The sequence below is a fragment of the Diadema setosum genome, chromosome 11 (genome assembly GCF_964275005.1).
Source record: "Diadema setosum chromosome 11, eeDiaSeto1, whole genome shotgun sequence".
Lineage (NCBI taxonomy): Eukaryota > Metazoa > Echinodermata > Echinoidea > Diadematoida > Diadematidae > Diadema > Diadema setosum.
Genome location: NC_092695.1, coordinates 14,009,238 through 14,032,064, shown reverse-complemented (window position 1 = coordinate 14,032,064; position 22,827 = coordinate 14,009,238). Strand labels below are relative to the sequence as shown.

Below are 22,827 nucleotides of genomic sequence, written 5' to 3'. Positions count from 1 at the left end.
CAATATGAACGGACACGGCATACAACCGGAATCCGGAAATCTCAGATAAACACAACTGCGAGCGCGCCCTAGGATGTATACAGTTACATGTGTGTGCTTTGTCAATGTACAATGATCGTTTATTCATTATATATTATATGCCATGGCAAATTGTTTGCCGACTTGCAGAGATATCAAATTTGTAAGAACAACAAATGATTAAATAATACAAAAAAATGTGTTGACTACAAAATAATGTAATTTATGCTTTATTTCGTACGTTTACACTCATTTCACGTGTAAAAGTGCAAAGCGATTAGGTGTGCCTGCTTAGAATTGGGTCAGTCTGCGCTAGTAATTGACATGATTACTGACGACTGCCATCAGTTGCTATACATACACTGTACTGATTGCTGTCAGCTGTAACATGTATGTATTGTTTTAATGCATTTGGAAAAATTTGTGGATTTGGCATTTTGGTGGACTGCCAGACTGTCGCTTTCATGAAACAAGGCAAGTGCCATAATGTGTCTCGCCCATTCGCGTACAAGAAATTGTATGCGAATGGGATATAACAGATTAAAAACTACATATATCGCTACGGCGACTGATATGCCTCCGCCATAATGCACGGTTCTCCTAATAGGTCTATAGTACAATGTCTTGACAATGTGTGATGACAGTTTCACACAATTGGCAAAATATTAAAATGACAGGTTTGCCACAAATGTGCTGAATGTTCACTTTCCTAGAACTAGGTTCAATTGGATGAATTATTCAAATGTCAGAGTGCAGGTATTTGGGGAACTGATGATTTTTACTTGACTTTTGACCCTTTTATAAGTTTATGCATTGAGTAATTTTCAAGGTATTGAGAAAAAGTATAATTTCAGTATCAAATAGGAAAATAGCATTATCTAAACCTGGTCTTTGACCTTTGACCTCACAGTTCCACAGAGAATCACTGTTAGGTAGAACATGCATAAATATGTAAGTTTCATGATGATACCTTGAGTTACTTTCGAGATATGGAGGAAAAAGTGCAATTTAGCACTTTCACTTGACCTTTTACCTTTTGACCTTTGACCTTTTGGCAAGAAACTTCCCCAAAAATATATATTGGGTAATACATGCCATACATCAAGTTAAAAAAAAAAAACCTTCAGGCATATTGCATTTTAAGGAAAGTAGTGATATTTTGTGGAGTTGACCTTGACCTTTGACCCCCCTGACCTTTGACCCAGGACCCCCAACTTCCCTAGATAATCACTGCCCATCGGTACAAGCATATATACTAAGTTCCATGAAGATACCTTGAACCATTTGCGAGATATGGAGAAAAACATGAAATTTCAATTTTTTTTTCACAAAATAACCTGTGACCTTTGACCTTTGACCCTGTGACCCTAAAATCCACACAAAGTATTATCCCCCAAGGATATACCTCATACCAAGTTTGATGTAAAACCACCACACGGTTCTTGAGATATCGACTAAAACAAAACGGGACGGACGGACGGACGGACGACCCGAAAACATAATGCCTCCGGCCCACTTCGTTGCGGAGGCATAAAAAAGAGATATAACAGATAAAAAGAGATATAAAAGGGTAAAAATCTATGGCAAAAAAGAAACGTGCCATAAAAACTTAACATTGGGCCCTTAAGGTTTATTGACCCCTGCCTGTGCCCTTTGACCTTGTGGTGACCATCCACTCCCCAAGGGACATCTACCATCCAAGTTTGGTTACAAACGGACCTATGGATCAAAAGTTATGACCCATAATAGAAACGCGCCATAAAAACTTAACATTGGGCTCTAAAAGTTCATTGACCCATGCTTGTGACCATTGACCTTGTGGTGACCATCCACTCCCCAAGGACATCTACCATCCAAGTTTGGTCACAAATGGAGTTATGGATCAAAAGTTATGACCCATAATAGAAACGCGCCATAAAAACTTAACATTGGGCCCTAAAGTTCATTGACCCTGCCTGTGAGCTTTGACCTTGAGGTGACCTTCATATATGGTAAAATGTGAAACTTTGTATGACCCCTCTTCCCTCAAAGTTTGATTGCAATTGAAGCTCAGAGCAAAGAGTTATTGAAGTTTTTGTAGTGTTGCGGACAGACGACGGACGTACGGACGGACTACGGACGGACGGACGGACGCCGCAGGCGATCCCTTAGTCTCCCCGCACCTCCAATGGGCTCGACAAAAAGGCGCGGGAAGCTGGCCGCAAGTAATCATGGGACCGTGTCCCCAGTGGGTTGCTATGGGAACGTGTGCCGAGTTCGTGCTGTGTTCGAGATCAATATGAAAGGGTACCACGGGCTGTACCTCGTGTTTACATAAGGATTAGGGAGGGCAGTCACGCCATGTTCATCCCAGACTTGAGTCTGGCGTGACATCCGAGGATGCCAATATAAAAGGGGTATAAGTGGCCTGATACAATGGATGTGTTCTGTCTCCCTGCTACAGTAGGTAATAAACTGGACCCGGCCAATTCATCAGGAAAGGGAAAAAAAAAAAAGATTTCAATGGGCACTGCTACATTGTAAACCTCATTCTTTCCCTTTGCTCCTTCCCTGCCTTCCTTCTCATCCTCCCCCACAAAACAAAACAAAACAAATTTATTGCAATGTTACATACAGTCTGGTGGGATTTTCAAAAAATGTGACTCTTGGCTAGCAGCATTTTGGAGTAAAAGTTGGAAACTGGACTTTACTGTATCATTTGAGTACACCGAGTACAAACGAAAAAAAAAAATCTGGCACTCAAAGTAAAATTCTCAGTGCAGACCAGCTAATTTACACAAACCAAATGGCTGCATATTACCACCTTTTTCCATTCTTGCAGTCTGTTATATCAATTGTAAATTCTTGACAGAAATGACAAATTAACACTGATTTTATCCTATAATAAGAAGGTGGGGCTGCAGAAAAAAGTGAATACATAAATTATCATCCAACAATATTTGTTAACATGTGAATTACTGGTAAAAATATTTTGACTGGCATCATTTACAGACCCCTAAGTGTCAATGAGTTTATGATTTATCTGCAGGATTTACCAAGGAGGTACTAGGCTCGCCTAGTACCTCCTTTGATTTACTAAGTGATCCAACATTTGCTAATAAAGATTCGTATTTAGTTGGTGATTTCAATACTGATTTGATGGAGTGCAAGTCTTTGAATATATCACAAGAATTTATTGAATTATTAATGTCTGCCTCTTTCATGCCTATGATTTCAAAACCCACTTGAGTCACAGAATTTAGTGCCACTTGAACTGAGAACATTTTTGCTAATAGAATTTCTCCTCAGGAATCAGGTGGTATTATGTCTATGTATCTGATCATGATTCCGTATTTATGTTTTCTGTTATAAAAATAGACTAAACAGTTCTAAAAATCATTTAAGTAAACATATATTTACCAAGGAAAATGTTAACAATTTTCTAAATAGTTTAGAAAATGTTGATTGTTCTTCTGTTTTTCGAACTGAAGATCTAAATCAATCTTTTAATAATTTTATGCCAATAATACATCTGAATTAATATATTCATATTCCAATATGTAAGATAAAGAAAAAGGATAAAAAACCTGAGACTTCCTTGAATTACAAAATCAATTTTTAAGATCGATTAACAGAAAAAACATCTTTTTATAGGTATATACTGCATATGCATAATCCTATGAGCAAACTAGATTGAAATGTGTTAATCATAAGTACATTCTTACAAAAGTTCTTCAAATACAAAAAAGGAGATATTACACAAATCAACTTGATTTATTTAAAAATGAAATGAAAATTACATTTAAAGTTATTAAAGATGGAATGAATATATCTTAAAATATTTCTAAGATTTCAAAAATAAAATGGGGTTATGTTATCAACTTAAATGAAACTTTTAATGAGTACAGTTCAACCTCAATTATCTGACCTCCTTTTATCCGAAAATCTGGATGCGTTCACGCAGTGAAGGACTTTTTTTTTCATCCAAAAATTGACAAAAAACAGTGACTTTAACATCTTTTCATGGATCTATTTCACTAATTTCATAAGATGTGCATGATAGGTTTCTCAATATCTAGTGAGGTAAAACATGTATGATTTTCACATAAAGATATACTTTATTTTTGTGAAGAAGGGACTACAATTTTGCGCAGGCTAGCATAGATTACACCACCGTTGCGGGGTACGCTACCTGCCTAGCTGCCAGTGCAATGGGACGGCAGCTTGGACGGCAGCTATATACATTAACATTGTGTCTCCCATATCCTGCCAATTCGCTTATCCGGATGAGCACCGGTCCCGAAATGGCCGGATAATCAAGGTCGAACTGTATTTCTCTTCAATTGGTAAAAATTTAGCACAGAGTATTTAACCGATGCGAAAAATATCAATGACTTCTTACATGTACCTAACCCCAATTCAATATTTTTTGCATCAATTCATAGAAAAGTTTTTAAAATTGTATGTGATCTTCATTATAAGAAAAATGCTGGTTTTGATGGCATTGATAAACCTGTTTACTGAAAAGTATCATTGCTTATGTTGTTGATCCCCTTGTTCATATTTTTAATTCATCAATCTCTACTGGTGTTGTGCCTGATAATATGAAAATAGCTACAGTTGTTCCAGTGTTTAAAAAAGGGGATAAAAGTGATGTTAACAATTATCGGCCCATTCTATTACAGGTATGTCAAAGGTTTTGGAAAGAATCATATGTATTAGAACATCTAGATTTTGCCAAGCAAATCATGTATTTACTGATTCCCAATTTGGTTTTCATGAAAACCATATCACATCACATGCTCTTCTTTCGTTTGAAGAAAAAGCAACACAAGCATTAGATAAGTTTTGTCATATGGTAGGTATCTTCCTGAACTTCTCAAAGGCTTTCAACACTATTAACCATAAAATACTAGTTAGCAAATTACGTCATAATGGAATTCGTGTGAAGGGCTTAGAGTGGTTCAGGAGCCATCTATCTAACAGAAAACAATTTCGCCCTTTCGTAAAAACCAAACCAACTTGTTTTTATTTTCCTTTCTTTCTTTGCGTACCTCGAAGTTCGCGTACCTCGAACCGTTTTCTTCAGTCCCGACTAATTCGAGGTATGCGAGGTTAACTGTATTACCGTGGGGATAGGGGTGACTTTGTGCATCTCTGACAGGGGTGCCTTTGAATGTGCACCCTTTTGCCTATATAGATATTATACAGCAATATCTCCTGTATCAATTCCATGACATTTCATGAAAATAAAAGTGCCTTTTCAAAAGAAAAAAAAAAAGAGAAGAATGCTGGAAATTATGCTTCCAGTACTGTTGACACTTATTTGCATATTTGAGCATTAATGCACATATTGATAAAACACATTAACTATTTAGTACCTAAAAAAATTGTTCACCCATACAACAGTGCATTCCCTTCAATATATTAAGATTTAAAGGTAGGGGATACCTTTTACAAACCTCCCAAAATGCTGTAAAACATTGAATATGAACCTCAGGGGACTTGTTTAGGCCACTGCTGAGAAATTTGGAAGTCAACAGTTATCTACAATTTGAATAATGCACAAAACTCAACTACTCAGTAGTTCTGTGTGTCAGCCACACTTAAGCCTTTTTGTTGCAATCTTCTGTATTTTTTATCTATAAACACAAATTCAATAGTATAAGAGCTGATGTAATAACATATAGAGTGTGTGGCAAGAATGTATATAGAAATGTTTGTAAGTTTTGATGAACTTTCTTCACAAAATATACATGATGGACACACATGCAGTGCATGGGTCTGCAAAGGTAGCCTAGTAATGTACTGGAATTAACGGTGAGCCCCGAAAAAAATTCAGTTCAAAATCTAACGGTTAATAAAAATGTACAAAATTTTACCTTCCACTTTCAATACTTTATGGGAGTTTCTAAAATGATACTCTCTTCAACATACCACTGTATTTATACAACTCTTCATTTAAGGCATGCAAATGGGATTCCCTACCTTTAAATGAAATTCGTGACTTCACAGATATTCTAGAAAATCAAGCTCTCAAATTGCAATTTCTGGTGATTCAGCCACCATTTTGTTCATGCATATCAGTAGTCAAGATCAATGAATTCACCTTGGAGCCAAATTTCTCGGATTCAGTACACTTTAATTAGGTAAAAGAGTGTGGTTCCCAATTTTCCCTCAAAATACCACTGGGACCTTATAGAGAGTCTTTTTCAGGAAATCCCACTAGACCCGACACATGATCTAAAACCTTTTACGGTGATGTCTTTCCTTTGGCCATTAAATAAAACCTACATCTTCCTACCCTAAATGACCTGTATTAGAGGTGACATACATCTTTTAACAAAGGAAATGTACATGTAGTAGTCAGTGCTCTAGAAAAGGGCTAACAATCGTTTTTCAATGTGTTCATTCTCTTACAGCCAATTTATGCACTAAAAATAAAGAAACCTTATGAGATTTAATGGAAACAAATAATTGATTTGGTCAGCTTTATGCAAGATAAATGATATCTTCAGAGTGGACCCCAAATTAGCTAGAATATGACATTGATTTTCCCACCATGATGCTTCTGACATTTCTTTATTGCAATTTTGAATTATGTTGCCTTGAACACTGGCAAACAAATACTAAGTATATGTATTTTTCTTCTTTTTTTATTTTGTTCTGCAGCTAACTGGAAAAAGTATGCAACAAAGTAACAACATTAAGACTGATCAAATACAATGAAGGAGTTGGAAAATAACTATTGATGTTGTTAGTCAGAATAGAAATTATGGCTGAAATAATGTACATGCATGGAACACAATACTTCAGATGAGAATCAAACACTAAAACAAACTTAAAATTGATTGCAGATTTAAAAATATCTATAAGAATAGTTAATGGGAAGACATGTGTGAAAATCAAATCAAATTTACTGCCCAGTGACACATCAAAATGAGTTTGTCCCAATGACACATAATGAAATCAGTTACAGTTCAGGCAGCCCTCACCCAAATGTTAAAAAGATAACTCACTTTCAAACACAACCAAGCCAATGACTCACAAGTTTTAAGGTTTTAACAGCCCCCTGTTTCTCCCAACTTAAAATACCAAACTTTAATCATTTGGGGAAGTCCTGTTTCTTACCTGGGGGAGAGAACTAATTTCAACTTCTTCAGTCAGTGAAGCTTTGAGTGAAGTGAGCATAAGAATGCTACCTATTATGTTTTCACATGACCTTTGACCCATCATGAGTCATGCGACGTATTACCAGACACCATGTCGTGCATCGTCTGTTGTGCGTTAACTTTTTCCATTTTCATCTTCTTCTTGAAAACCCCACGACGGATTTTCATCTTACCTTTGACCTCTGACCCCATGGCCCAAAACTTTTTTTAGAGAGAGTTTCTATCTGGTAATACATGTATACATCAAGTTTCATGAAATTATCTTCACTCATTGCAGAGATATGGGGGAAATAGTGAAATTTTAAGAATTTGACCTTGACCTTTCACCTTGACCATGTGCGCTCAAAAGTTATTAGGCGCAAGTCTACTCATACATGTAGTACACATGCCAAGTTTCATTTGGCTTTCTTGGACAGTTCTTAAATTATGCTACAACTTTGATTATGGACAGATAAATGTAAAGATGAAAGGACAGGAGGATGGACGGATAACCCTATGACAAAGTGCCTCCGGCGACACTTCGTGGTGGAAGCATGAATATCATCTGCCAGTATAAATGGTAAATTGCTGACATGTAGGAGATTTCAAATTAAAGTTAATGTCTACAGATGTGTTTTTTTACCATTTTTTTTTTGGGGGGGGGGATGGGAATGGGAGGAGATCATGATATTTCCCAGGTGAGTCCATATATAGGCTGTGGGATTAAAAATCTGTTTTCAAACATAGAACAGACTCACTTCACAAAAGCAATATTGACTCAACCCTAAATTTTCAAATTTGAAATACATTTCATATTATCGTTTCATGATAAAGGCTCAACAATTACATTATTAGATACTGTTTACACCACAAAGGTTGATACCATGTATTGAAGATGATCATAGGTGTATTAGTGACTTCACATGGTAGAACATAATGAAAGATTAAGGAAAACTTCCTTGAGAAAAAACAACACATGGTTTGTGAGAAGATGAGCATGCTTCTAATATGGAAATAGTACTCATTCATAAAGGCTTTTGAGTTACAGATGAATCAAAGTGCTAAAGAATGGGTTTCTTATGCCATCAGAAACAGACAGGTATACTTTATTTTAAACCATGCATGCACTACTGACAGTCTAATGATACATCATACATGTATGTTTTAGATTCTTATTTCATCAGAAATACCTTAGCAATACAAAACTTAAGTGAACACAAACATCCTTTAAACCATTTTAGCAAAAGTCTCTAAGGGTTGTAGCTCTCTTTTTCAAGAAGGTTGTGAGAGTGCTAAAATAGAAGCAAATGTAATCTTTGGAGTCAATGCTGAAAATACTACGCACAAGTAAATCTATATAAAGAATGTGGCATTTACGTAAAAACTTACGGGAAACCAAAACCCAAATAAAAATGTGGATTGAGTAGAAGAGCCAATATTCGTAGAACACATCAGTGAAAGTTTGACAAAAATCTGCATGCTATAAAGATTAGAACCAACACTTGCTGTCGGGCGGAAGCTTGGTGGCCAAGTGGAGATGACACCTGTCTGGAGATCAGGAGGTCGTAGGTTCAAATCTTGCTCGAGTATGAACACCCATGATTTCTTTTATCATGGCTACAACTAAAACACTGATCAATTCAGTGCTTATTTACATCAATGTAGGGCAATTTGTCAATCAGTTGCAATGAAAACATCTCGATGGAAGAATTTCATGAATTTGACTCGGACAATTTGTTTTAAAGTTCAGAATATTTGAAATTTTATTGCCGTCATTGCCAGATGAGAAGACTACTAGAGTTCATGATGTCATGTATAGACAATATATAGAAAATAATAACAATTCCACAAATTTTCATTTTTCATGCTAAGTATGCATTCCATTGACTTGTTACTGACATACATATAATTATATGTTCAGGGTAATATTATACTTGCCAACATTTGAAAATCAGAAATGGGAACACTTTTTGAGAGGAAAGAAATAAACAAAAACATGCACACAGTTCCTTAGGGCAGGGTTCTGGGGTTCTAAACACTCTGTGATGCAATCTGAGCTTATTTTGGAGACCATTTTTCCTAAAATATAAAAAATATTTGTGGGTCATTTTCATAGGAGCACCCATCATCTGGACATGACGGATAATTGTTATGGTTAACATTGGATAATACACTAATCGACTGTTCACTGTTTTTCTTTTAGAAAAAAATTAACGAAAAATAAAATAATGACTTTGCAATGATCCAAAGGATCTTTGACTTACAAACAACTTCTAGACAATTGTCACTGTTTTCATGCCATTTACATGCTGTTTACAACCTGAAGGAATGCATATATGTGAGGCATTCCTTTTCCTGGCACTCCGCTTTGTGGTTAACATTAATGATACATGAATTGACTGTTCAATGTTCTTCTAGACAAAAAATAAAGAAAAATAGAATCATGACTTCCCAACGATCCAAAGGGTCTTTGACTTACAAACTAGTTTTAGACATTCGTTGCTGTTTCCATGCCATTTACATGCTGTTTACTACCGAAGGAACGCATATAATGCAAGGCATTCTTTTGCCTGTCACTTGGCTTTTGAGGAAATTTCCACAAGCATGGGTGTCAAATTTTCAACTACCTACCGCCATCAATGTTTTTTTTTTTATTCTTCACTGAGGGGGTATCTCACTGACTGGCCAATGTCTCCAAACGCAGCAAATTTTAAAGTTTTGTCAGGGTTCATAAATAGTTGCAAAGAGTTATTCTTGTTGCAAAAAAAAAAAATTAACATTTAACAAACATTGCAACTCTATATTAACACTGACAAAACCTAAAATTTGTTGAAATTCACATTTGCAAACATTTGCTGCTCACTGAGATACTCCTTCATGAACATTTCGCTTAACTTACTGTACAAGAGATGTAGATAAATTAGTTGCTTGCATGTGGTTGTTTGTTGCAGTGTGAGGAACTTTATACTTGTCGTTCATTCTTCAGGGGAGGGGAAAGGAGAGAAGTGATAAGAAGGAAAATCAATCAAATTCCTTATACTTAATATTTGATAATCTGAAAATGAAACAGGGTTTGTTACTGTGAACATTTCTTGCTATATTCCGTAAGTTTGTTAAACCACAGGTACATTAATCTGAAAATTGAAAAAGAAAAGCTTGATAGCAAATCTTAGGAACCTTATCTCTTTTTATAGGATTAATTAAGCTTTGGAAAAACAACTCTTTTCATTTTCTGATAAACGAACTTTTGGAATTCAAACCTCATTTCATTTTTGGATTTAAGAGCCTTGAGTTTGGAATAACAAACTGTCACCCTCCACAAAGGTTTTTTTGCCAGCATTTGTTTGTCAGTTTGCTTGTTCGCAACATAACCTAAAAGTTATGAACAGATCTGGATGAAAATTTCAGCAAAAGCTGATAATGACACAAGGAACAGATGATTTTATTTTGGTAGTGATCTGGATCACTGTCCTAACATATATGGTTGAAATGAGCTGCTTTGTGGAGATCTGCACTCTCCACGTGCTTTTCTACTTTTGGAATTGTGTTCACATACTCAAAGTCTAGTTGCAATGCAGATTATCACGCAAATATTATGAGCATTGCAATAACGTTGATTACTCTGGTGCTGCTCAGATTTTAGAAATGTGAATATTTATCTGCATTTGATGTATTTTATGAAAGGTTTATCAAACTAGAGATTCTCCTGCCTTGACCCCCTAGCAAAGTGGAGACTCTAATGGCACGAACACATGCACAATATCACAGATGTGAAGCATGATGTCCCTTGTAACCAGGGTCCAAGGCTCAATTTAAAAGGACACTGAAAACTCTGAGGTTTAGATGCTCTCTGGTGCTATCTTAGCCATATCAACAAAACTAAATGAGGTATTTAATCCAATGATAAAGATCATGGATATTCATGTGTTAAATAAAGAGGTGGTTCGGGGACGAAACAAGCTAAATTTTAAGCGGGAGACACATACTGTACATGTAGTTAGAGCCAGGAAAATTCAAACTCAAATGGGAAGAGTAGGAGGAATTGCCAAAATGTAACCCTAAAACCAGGAGAATTAAGGTCTCTGTTAAAGTAGTTTATTTCATTTCTGAGCCAATAACAAATGCAATTTAATTCACTCTCAGATTAATAAACCTAATTTCATTTTTGCTTGAACAAACCTCAATTCATTTTCAGGTTACCAAATCCTTGTAGTCTATTTGACTTTTTTTTTTTTTGGGGGGGGATGAACCATTCCTTATTTTTGGATTAATGAACCCTACTTCATTTTTGGTTTTATGAACCATATCTTGTTTAGGATTTACAAACTCAATTTAAGTTTTGGGTAAAGGAACTCTTCACAATTTTCAGAATAATTAACCTTTGAAAAGACAAGTTGTGCCCCTAGAACAGAGCTTTGCTATTTCTTTTTTTTTTTTTCGTCTTCAGTCATATATATATATATATATATATATATATATATATATATATATACATTTCTTCCTTTTGGTGTAGCTCATTCCATGAACCTGATCATATATGCCCATGTTATACTGAGACATATTCAATTGTATTACTGAGGAATAATTTTCATCTTCTGCAAAGTGCTTTGTAAGTGGATGTAGATCTGGTAACTATTAAAATTTCTATATAAACACGCAGTGTATGATGAAATCTTTGAAGGCTTCCATGGCGAAACATTGGGATTGGGTAGGCCCTTTTTAGGGCCACACACATACCCTAGAAAGAATATGTGGTGCACCATTAAGCTGTGTATGAGCCTTTGACTTTTCACAGATTTGCTCACATATATTGTGTAGCTGTATACCTAAAGACAGGGCTGCCAACACCGGAAACTAGTTGAGAGTGAGACTCCCATAGGCCAATGCTATAATTTAGGAGTCAAAATGAGTGAGATCAATAGAAATGCATGCAAATGAAATAAAGTTTTAGAGTGAGAAAGGACCAAAATGCGCGAGTCTCACGCTCAATGCGTGCGAGTTGGCAGCCCTGTGAAGGGGATATCTCACCGGGCTTGAAACTAGTTCGCGACTAGGTCGCGACTCCAGATTTTGCTAGTTGCAGAGACATCTCCGTGACGTCTCCTGAAAATTACGGAGTCTCCGAGGAGTCGCAGGAAATTCAAACATGTTTGATTTTTCGCAACGTCTCCATCAGTTGCGGAGACGTCGTGGAGACTTATTATATCCGCGACTGCTGAGACGTCTCCACGATGTCTCCGCGATGTCTCCAAGACGTCTCAGAGACATCACCGAGACCTGCTGGAGACCAGAAAAACTGGTGCGAGGTCGCGGAGACGTCTCCGCGACTTATTTGACGCTGTTTGACCTACTTTAGAAACCATGTGACCCATCTGCATGCTGACATCCTGCCTAGATCATGTCAGGTGATCCTGCAATGGCTCCCTCATATTTGAAATTTTTCGACACCTGCCATAACTCGTCTCAGAGACGTCTCCTCGGTGAGACCGCAAGCCATTTTTATGTTGGAGATGTCTCGCGACTGCTGCGACTGATAAGTTGGAGACGTCGTGACGACGTCTCCGTTGGTGAGATACAGCCTTTAGCAAACTTGTAGTGCACCAATGTACTTGCTATGCATATGCAGAGAGGTGTGGGATCAGTGAGTTGCAGATGCTTGGGAAGTTTTGGGGTGATTTATAGCGCTTTCTGCTCAAATATGGCATTTCCCACCATGCTGCCAGGGATTTTGTGACCTTTTTGTATCGTATTTAAACCAACTGCCATGATTACTGCAAAGTGCAAGAAGGCATATTATATATATATATATTCATATCTTGAATAATCAGATGTCAACTTTCCAAAACTTGGAACATTCCTTTTTTATGGTATAAAATCCTCAGAAATCCTCAGGTTATACTTAAACTGGAATGGTTGGCAAGTATGTAATATCAATCCCCCTGCTTTCTGAAAGTAGTAAGTCAGTTGCTCTTTCAATATGTTAGAAAAGTCAAAATATGTTGAATTTTCTTTATATTTTCTCTATTCTGTTGTCAATATATGAAGGGCATATTTGCGAAAGGGGCTAGATCCATTTTTGATGAAAATTGAGTTATTAGCATCAATGCACAGAATACCATTCAAGTTAGTTACAGTGAAAATTTCAACTCCAGACAACCGTTTGAATAGAAATTATTGCAAAATTAGATTTAGATTTTCCGTACACTTGTGCACAAATTCTCACAAACAAACCAATTTTTCTCCAAAGTAATAAACATGGATCTAACCCCTTTTGCAAATAAACTCTTCATATGATGTCATGAACTGCATTTTTAGTCTTCTTATTGATATGTGACAGCACCAAAACTTTAAATTCATGACTTTTGACTGGATTGTCAGTTTTTCCCCTATCTTTCACTGATATGTTCTACTAATAGTGCTTCTTTCACTCAATCCACAACATATTAGAATTTGGTTTACCTGTAATAAAGAGGCATTCAGTTTCTGGAGGATGTTGGTAGAATTTGTATAACCATAGTAACAGTGCAGCAAAAGTTTGAGTGAAATCAGACAGGATGTAAATGAATTATATGACACTTTGAGTAAATGTTATTGTAATAGGTCAATGTTAATGTGGGCTGGTATTTACAGAGCAAAATGGAAAAGAAAACAAATTAAAGTTTCAAAAAACAAATGCAAAGTTGCAACTGATTGACAAATTGCCCTACATCAACATCGATGTAGGGCAATTTGTCAATCAGTTGCAATGAAAACATCTCGACGGAAGAATTTCATGAATTTGAATAAATGCAAAGTTGTTGTTTTTAACAAGAGTTATATCGGGCTCATGAGCTCATCTATAGATCCCTGGCAGATTTACCAATGAACCACTGCATTGATGTTTACACTATATGACTGATCGATGGCCAATTGATTTTATCACAGAGTATAGATCTGTAATACAACACTTCACACCTTATGTCTACTGAACACACTTTAATACTACAGGTTACAGGACTTCTGTAGTGTCTAAGAGATATCTCTTGAAAATTTTAAAGACCAGAACAAGGATAGAGTAAGTCAATTTTCAAGGAAAGGATATTTTCTCACCCCCACATAGAAACAAGTGAGTCTAGTGCTCACTCCAGTATTGCATGTTCCCCTTCCATGCCTTCTTGCAGACTATCACCTATAAGAAGAAGAACCTAGCAAACTTGAGCATTTTTTTTTTTTTTTTTTTGGGGGGGGGGGGGCATGGTGTCTATTTGTATATTCTATTACACTAGCAATAATACCTGCCAAGTTTGTTGAAAATTTGACCATGCATTTTGAGCTAGAAATGTCGCTATGGCGACTGGTATGCCTCTGCCATAATGAATGTTTCTCCCAATAGGTCTAGAGTACATCTTGACAATTTGAGACGACAATTGGCAAAAATTTAAAGTGACATGTTTGTCATAAATGTGCTGAGTGTTTACTTTCCTTGAACTAGGTTTCATTAAGATGGATGGCTAGATTGTTTTAATAGGAAAGCATGTATTTGGAGATTTGAGCATTTTTACTTGACCTTTGACCCTTGTCCTTTGACCCCTATGGCCCACAATTCTTCAAATAATCAGTAAGCGGTAACATCCAATTTCATGACAATTCTTTGATCTACTTTCAAAATGTTTGAAAATTGTGACATTTGAACACTTTCCCTTGACCTTTGACCCCATGACCACACTTTTTCCCTACAGAATCATTGTGCAGTAATGCATGTTTATAAACAGTTTTAAGTTCTTGCACTGAGTAATTTCCAAGGCATGGAGAAAAAGTATAATTTCAGCATGAAATAGTAGAATTTTAGCATTTTAACCTGACCTTTGACCCCATGACCCCAAAATTCCAAGAGAATCTTGTACACACTAAGTTTTAAGAAAATACCTTCAGGCATTTCACAGATGTGGAAACAGTAAAATTTTGAGAATTTGACATTGACCTTTGACCCCAAGACCCAAAATGTCCAAAGAGAATCACAGACAGGCAGTGCATGCATTTGTACTAAGTTTCATGAAGATACCTCGAGCCATTTTTTGAGATATGGAGAAAAAAGTGGAATTTTAGCATCTCAGACTAACCTTTGGCCCCACGGCCCAAAACTTTACTTAGAGAATCTTTATCAGGTGATGTATACACTAAGTTTCAAGAAAATACCTTCAGGCATTGCATAGATACGGGGGAAATAGTGAAATTGTGCAAATTTGACCTTGACCTTTGACCTTGAGCATGTGGACCTAAAAGTTGATATACCCAACTTTGTCCACTCAATTGTGTCCACAAAATTGAATGGAACTAGAAATGTCGCTTTGGCGACTGGTATGCCTCCGCCATAATGCATGATTTTCCCAATAGGTCTAGATAGTACATGTGGACACTGTGTGATTACATTTTCACAAAATTGGCAAAATATTGGAATGACAAGTTTGTCACAAATGTGTTGAATGTTCACCTTCTTTGACGTAGGTTTGATTGGATGAATAGGAGAGCATGTATCTAGGGATTTAAGGACTTTAACTTGACTTTGACCCATTCATACATTTAGGCATTGAGTAATTTTCAAGGTACAGGTGTGGAGAAAAAGTGCAATTTTTGAATTGAATAGTAAATTGTTACCATTTTCATCTGGCCCTTGACCCTAAAATTCATATTATAATTACTTTCAGGTAGAACATGCATAATATGTACTAAGTTTCAAGGTAACTTGAGCCACTTCCGAGATATGGAGGAAAAAGTTAGTTCAGCACTTTCACTTGATCTTTGACCTTTGACCTTTGAGGCAAAAAGAGAAAAAAAAAACTTTCCAGAGAATTTCTATTAGGTTACACACGCATACACCAAGTGTAAAAAAATAACCCTGCTGGCATTGCATAAATATGAGGGTAATAGTAAAATTTTGAAGTCTTGTGCTTGACCTTTGACCCCTGACCTTTGACCCCATGAACCCTACATTCTCTAGATAATCACTTCCAGTCAGTACATGTATATACTATGATCCATGAAGATACCTTGAACAATTTTCCAAGGTACGGAGAGAAAAAAGAAGTTTTAATATTTTTACTTGACCTTTTCACCTTTGACCTTTGACCTCATGACCCAAACTTTCACCAGAGAATCTTAATTGGGTAATACATGTATACACTAAGTTTCAAGAAAATATCTTCAGGCATTCAATAGATATGGTGGAAATAGTGAAATTTTATGTATTTGACCTTGACCTTTTGACCTTTGAGCTTGAGCATGTGCACCCAAAAGTTGATAGGCACAACTTAACCCCCTAATACACATACATGCCAAGTTTCATTAGGATACCTCAACAGGTTTCGATAGTTACCTTGTCCACAAAATTCATTACGGACGGACGGAAGGACGGAAGGACGGACGGACGGACGGAAGGACGGACGGACGGACAACCCGAAAACATAATGCCTCCGGCACCACTTCGTGGCGGAGGCATAAAAACGGACAACTGGAAAAACGGACAACTCGAAAACATAATGCTTCCAGCAATACTTTGTGGTCATAAAAAAGAAGATCAAAATGTGATTCTAGCCCCTTGGGAGGCCAACCCTTATCTGCCATAAAAAAACCCTCACTAACTCTGGGCATTTCTAGTCTTATGGTAGATAAAGATTCTCTAAATTTTGGGCTCTCGGATATCCTGGGGGTGTGGGGGTATGCATGGTGCTCATTTGTACAAGTACAATTTATCCCTCTATATTCTATCAGATATATTCTATCTAGAAAAGATTGGTAAAATTTGGTGGTTCTGGTTCCCTGGGCATTGTGCCCATCAGGGGCCTCAAAGAAAGGCATGGTACCTATTTGTAAAAAATATGATTACCTGATGGGATATATCTTATATATATGAGAGGAATATCTTACTTTTTGTTTAACTCTTAACCAGTGCTGTATTCTCCAATACAGCCACCCTTTAGCTCAGAAATGAAAGAACAGGAGGTGGGAGACAACTAAAACTAACCCCAAACCAAAGAAAGGAATGCGTGAAAGGCTACAATGCCCCCTGACCTCAGCCCCATCAGCCCCCACACTTCCTCCAGTAGCCGGATAAAAAGAAAAAGGTAAACCAACCACCACATAATCAAGGGGGAAGGTGGGTGGGAAACTCAAAAGGTAAGATACTCCTCTCGTATATAAGATATATCCCTTCGGATAATCATAATATATTACTAGGAATATCTTACCTTTTGTTTATCTCTTAACCAGTGCTGATTGGCACAGATACCAGTTCAGCGGAAAGGAAGGTTTGGAAACGAAAGACAAAGAGTGCTAGTGAGAAGACTTCCGAAAACCAGAGTCAGGAACAAAGGTAGACTTAGCGGGCATTTGAAGGGCTGCTTCACCAAAGGATGCTTACCAAAAGATCTTTGTCTTCCACATCCTTAAGGTAGCAAGAAATGAATGAATTTGGGTTAGACCAGTAGGCCGCGTTTTGGATATCTCGTAGCCCTCCACCGTTAAAAATTGCCCATGAAGAGCTGAGTGTTCTTGTGTCATGGGCTCGAATCGAGTCTGCAAAGATGGCCACTGGACCAGCCATCTTAATGCAGTCAACTAACTAAGCGGAGATGGTAGCCGCTGAAACAGTGCCAAACAAAGCCAAGGTCGAGTCGAACAATGAAGACAAAGCCGTATCAATTTTGTCTTTTCTGCATACCATTTTGGCGCTCACATGGGACACCAGGTCTTGTCCTGCTCGATCGAGGAGAGCGAGGAAAGTTTCAGAAGGAATATCTTCACCGGTTTCAAGGGCTCAGTCTGATTTTTAGCGAGAAAGCCTGGCCTACGGACCAGCCTTACCCCTGCAGGTTCCTAGCGAATATGTCCGAGATCGAGACATAATGCATGCAAAGAGCTGACTCTATGGCCTGAAGCAATGGCAATCAGGAAAATAGTCTTCAACATAAGGTTCTAAAGGGAAGCTTTGGCCATCGGTTCAAAGGGAGCCCTGGCAAGAGACCTAAGAACGGCGGGAAGGCGTCACACAGGAAGCAAGGACCTTACCAGGGGCCTTTTCAAGAAGAATGACCACAATAATTTGGTAAGGAAAGGGGAAGTAGATACTGACCTCTGTCGATAAAGCCCTCATGGCAGGAAATGATAGCTGACCTGTAGGACCTGATCGCAGCCAGAACAAGACCTTTATCAAAGACATCGACCAAGAAATCCGCAACCTGAAGTACAGAGGCAGTAATGGGATCACAAGATCACACCTGACACCACTTCCTGAAGTGTTCGAGTCTGGAATCATAAGTAGTTTGAGATGACTCTCGGAGAGACTCTGCCGCAAATTGTGCTGCTCTTTTAGAAAGGCCTGCTTCTTCGCCTTGTTGCCTGAGAGAGGCCAGAGAGAAAGATGAATGGCTTTAATGTTGTGATGCCTCACAGACAAGAGTGGTTGCACCAGAAGATCGTGTCGAGCAGGCAGAGCTCTGGGGACTCTTACCAGGAGGCTCAGCGGTCTCCACGGTCTCCAAGGCCAAAAGGGGGCTATGAGAAATAGGTCTGCCTCATCCTGGAGGATCTTTTCCAAGACTGTGGGAAGCATCACAGGATATTGTGTCTACTTTCCACGCACAGTTGTCATTCACCTGAGAGCAGAACTTATGAAGCTGAGCATTCGGAGCTGAGGTAAAAAGGTCTACCTCCAAATGATCTGGTAGTGCCGCATGAATCCTCTGGAAAACCTCCCTGTGAAGCATCCATTCTGAGGGGAGAGAGCTCCCTTTGGAAAGGAAGTCTGCCTCGAGATTCTCTGAGCCCGGAGATGAATTCTCATCTGGATACTCCACTCCCAGAGGGAGAGGGTCAGTTTGCACAGCGGAATGGAGTGGGTTCCTCCCTGTTGATTGATATAAGCAACGATTGTTCTGTTGTCTGATCGGACCAGAATTGAGCGACCTACAATGGAAGGCTCGAGGTTGCGAAGGGCAAACCAAACCGCTTTCAACTCTAGAAGGTTGATATGCTCGCTGGATTCCCTCTCTGTCCAGCGGCCCAACAGCTGTTGGGACATGAACACGCACCCCAGCCTAGCCAAAACGCATCGGGCGTAAGTGTGAAGTCTGGTGGACTTTGAACAAAGGGTTTTCCCTGACACAGACGAGCTGGGGAAGCCCAGGCTAGGCACCACTCCTTCACCCAGCGTTCTCGGCAAAAAATGAAATACGCATGGCGAAAAAGTGTTGTCAGGTAGCTTGAAATATTTACGCATGGCGGCTCAATCTGAACGCGTGATCAAGTCATTGGGGAAAGAAACGACACTCACACACAGACATCTTAAATGCGTGTGCGTGAGAAGCACGCAAAAAAGGCCAAGGGACACAATTGGAGGACATCCCGCTATCGACCCTGCGTTATAGCGTTACAAATTCAGCGGGGAACTTTTGGTCCCTGAAAAAATACTTTCTTACTTTGGACAAATCCAAAAACCTAACAAAGGTGTCAGCACAAACTACAGATAAAAAGGCAAATATACATCTCACCACAGGGTCAAGAAGAAAGATCCAAAATTGCAGGAATTTTGGAGAGTTCAGGAAGAGCCCAGGGTGACTATGGCGAGATGGAGAAAAGAAGGAAGTGTTGGGGGCTGATGGGGCTAAAGTCAGGGGGCATGTGAACATTTCGTGCAGTTCTTTCTTTAGTTTGGGGTTAGTTTTAGTTGTCTCCCACCTACTGTTCTTTTCATTTTCGAGCTAAAGAGTGGCTGTATTGGAGAATACAGCACTGGTAAAGAGATAAACAAAAGGTAAGATATTCCTAGTAGTATATAATACATTCTTCCACTCTAGTGACTACTAGCTGCCATATTTGGTGAAAATATGACAATGCATATTCGAGAAAAAGATGAAAATGTGAAAATTGGATCCCAAATCAGCCATACACAAACATGAAACTAGAGTCATTAATCTACTTATTCATAATATTAATTGAGAACCTTATCACTGTTGGTTCTACAAGAGATTTTTAAATAAAATGATGTATCCTTAATTTGGGGGCTGTGGATGCCAGGGGCCTCAAAAAAGGGGGCGGGGGCATGTTTTTTTTGTTGTTGAAGAAATTGAAATCCTATCATCATGGGGATGCTAGCTCCACAGTTTGGTGAAAATCAGTCATGGTGTTTTCAACTGTAAAATGTAAAAATTTATTCACGCTGGATGCTGGAAGGTGAATGCTCGCAATAGCTCACATGAGCCTTTGGCTCAGGTGAGCAAAAATGGGGTTACAAATATGTTAACTACCCCTAAGTAACTTTTGTCTCTTTGTATCTTACCAAGGCATTTCCTTCACAGTGAAATGAAACATAAGGCTGAATCAGTCATGGAACTAGCACTGAGGAATTCTGGCAGTCGGTTGATTTTTGTAACTGCCGTGGACTGTGAAAACATAAAAACTTATAATTGCCCTGTATGTAAGATATCTACCAAGTTTGGTTGACACTGAATCCAACATGATATTTTTTTTTCTATGTGTATGAAGGTATGTACTTCCCTCGTTCTGCAGGATGCATAGTCCTAATGCTGCTTGTATCTGCCTCATTTCACCCAGACCTTTTATGTCTGTTTCACTTGCTTCTGGGTCTCCACTGAATGCATATTTCTCCTTGTCATACTTTGATTTTGAGGCAATTAATACAGCTTTCCACATATAAAGAAGAAATCACACCAAAGAAATGAGCAGCATGCTTCTATACGTCAAACCATAAGACAGTTATATTTTGAGTTTGACTCAAGCTTGGCAGGGATTAAATCCTAAGGAATTACCACAACCTCACCAATAAAGCAGACAACCCTTAGAGTTAACTTCACAAGCACACAAGTGTTAAGAAATGAAATCATGACAGACTGAATTTACATCAGACAATTATAAATGAGTATGATGATCCAGACAGTATGCACACTAAAGATTCTTCCGTGGCATTTGATGATAAAGTGTGTGTGAATTAATGACCAATGGCTCTCCGCATGAAATCAAATGTAGGGATGACAGTAGACATTCCCAACTCCAAGGCAGAAAATGACAGCAGCTACCACCATCACCAAGACAGAAACCCACAAGAAGACAGTTGTAAAGAAAATGTTGATGGTGAGTTGCAGGCGAGACAGTAAGGAAGTGGATAACAAGAAGTGATGCAGCATTTCATCGCGATTGTCTCTTGATTCTTGCTTGACATTCATTGCTCTTATATTTCCTGTCTCTTTTCAGACACAGTTTCATCATCGCCTACCTTTCAAGTGGAATAGCTTGGCGAAGGGGGTATCCAACTTTTTGGCGGCCTCCTCTAAACTGCGGTTCCAGCTTGGGTAATGGAATGTCAGGTTGTAGTGATGGGCCCAGCGCGCAAAGATTGCCTTTTCTGTCATGAAACGGTGGCCCCCTTTAGGGGTGGCCTCATGCACCTTATAGTAATTGCACTCCGTGGGGGATGTGTTGGGCTGATAGTAGTGGTACTTGACACTCTCAAGTTCGTTGTGGCTATGCAATAAGACAAAAGTGGGGGGGGGTTGTAATGAAGATATATACATTACACAGCAAGGCATCTTTGTGTCATTCTTACCTATATGATTTAGAACAGGCCTGGAACAAAGTTCATATCACTGCCATTCTACGACAAATGTTAATTCTACACAGCCGTGATCCTTATCAACAATCACAAATTTCAAACTTAATAATGAACTTGCTTGTACAACAAAAGTTGTTTTTTTTCATGTATACATCACTTGTCAGTGAACTGCCATGTTATATATCAAATTATCATAAGTTTATCCTGTTTTCACAATACTTAACAATGTAGTCATTTTGTAAGTTATGTTGTAAATTAACCATTGCAGCTGTATTATGCATTACATGCCATTACTTTCCATGAATTTGTGTTTCATTGTAATCCTGTGTAGAGTAAAGAAAAACAGTGTTTTTAGCCACTGAAACAGCCACCCTACTGAAAGAAAACTAATAAATATATCTATACATCAACAAATACTTACATAACTGTGATCCTTATGAACAATCACAGGTTTGAAACTTACCAATGAACTTGCTGGTAATCATATTTTTGAAATGCATTTGTAAATGGGTGTAAAGAGCTAGCGCATATTCAGACACCAACACTGATATAGCTCTCATCACCAAAACCTACAGACTTTCCATTCAGCAGTTGTGTCACCAACCCAATTGTCTATAAATTACACACACGTAGCAAAAATATCACTCCATGAAATTCAGTAGACATCACAAAGAACCACACTCCTAACACTTTTCATGCTGAGGGCAGTGGACCACATTTTTTTTTTTCCACTCAGCAAGCCTAAACAAAGTGTGATTGAGCCTTTGTCAACAAATACAGGAACAGGAACATCATCCACTTCTTGTCTGCTGCTGTGACACACGTCTAGCAGCAAAGGGCAAAGTGCACATTTTTGTTCTAACTTCTCTCGCAAATGTGCTTGGAATTTGAACGGCCGCAACACTTACACGCAATGGTCGTCCGGCACCATGCCATAAACACGCACCATCCCACAGATATCCAAAGCCGTCATGAGGGTGAACCAGCCTGTTGAAAGCCAGCTGTTTGTATCCATCCTGCACAACAATTTAGGTACACACTCAAAACATCATTTTCTTTAGTCATTTGTGTAAAAAA

General features: G+C 38.2%; 1 protein-coding gene across 2 annotated transcripts in view; it reads right to left on the bottom strand.

Moving 5' to 3' along the window:
• Positions 1–22,827, bottom strand: part of LOC140235240 (alpha-N-acetyl-neuraminyl-2,3-beta-galactosyl-1,3-N-acetyl-galactosaminide alpha-2,6-sialyltransferase-like) — a 116,265-nt gene that overhangs the window by 53,703 nt on the left and 39,735 nt on the right. For both annotated transcript variants that reach the window (XM_072315271.1, XM_072315272.1), the window contains exons 4-5: positions 22,659–22,766; positions 21,415–21,662 (exon numbers count right to left, since the gene is read on the bottom strand). In XM_072315271.1, the coding sequence (XP_072171372.1) occupies positions 21,415–21,662; positions 22,659–22,766 (356 nt within the window). The remainder of the gene's footprint in view (positions 1–21,414; positions 21,663–22,658; positions 22,767–22,827) is intronic.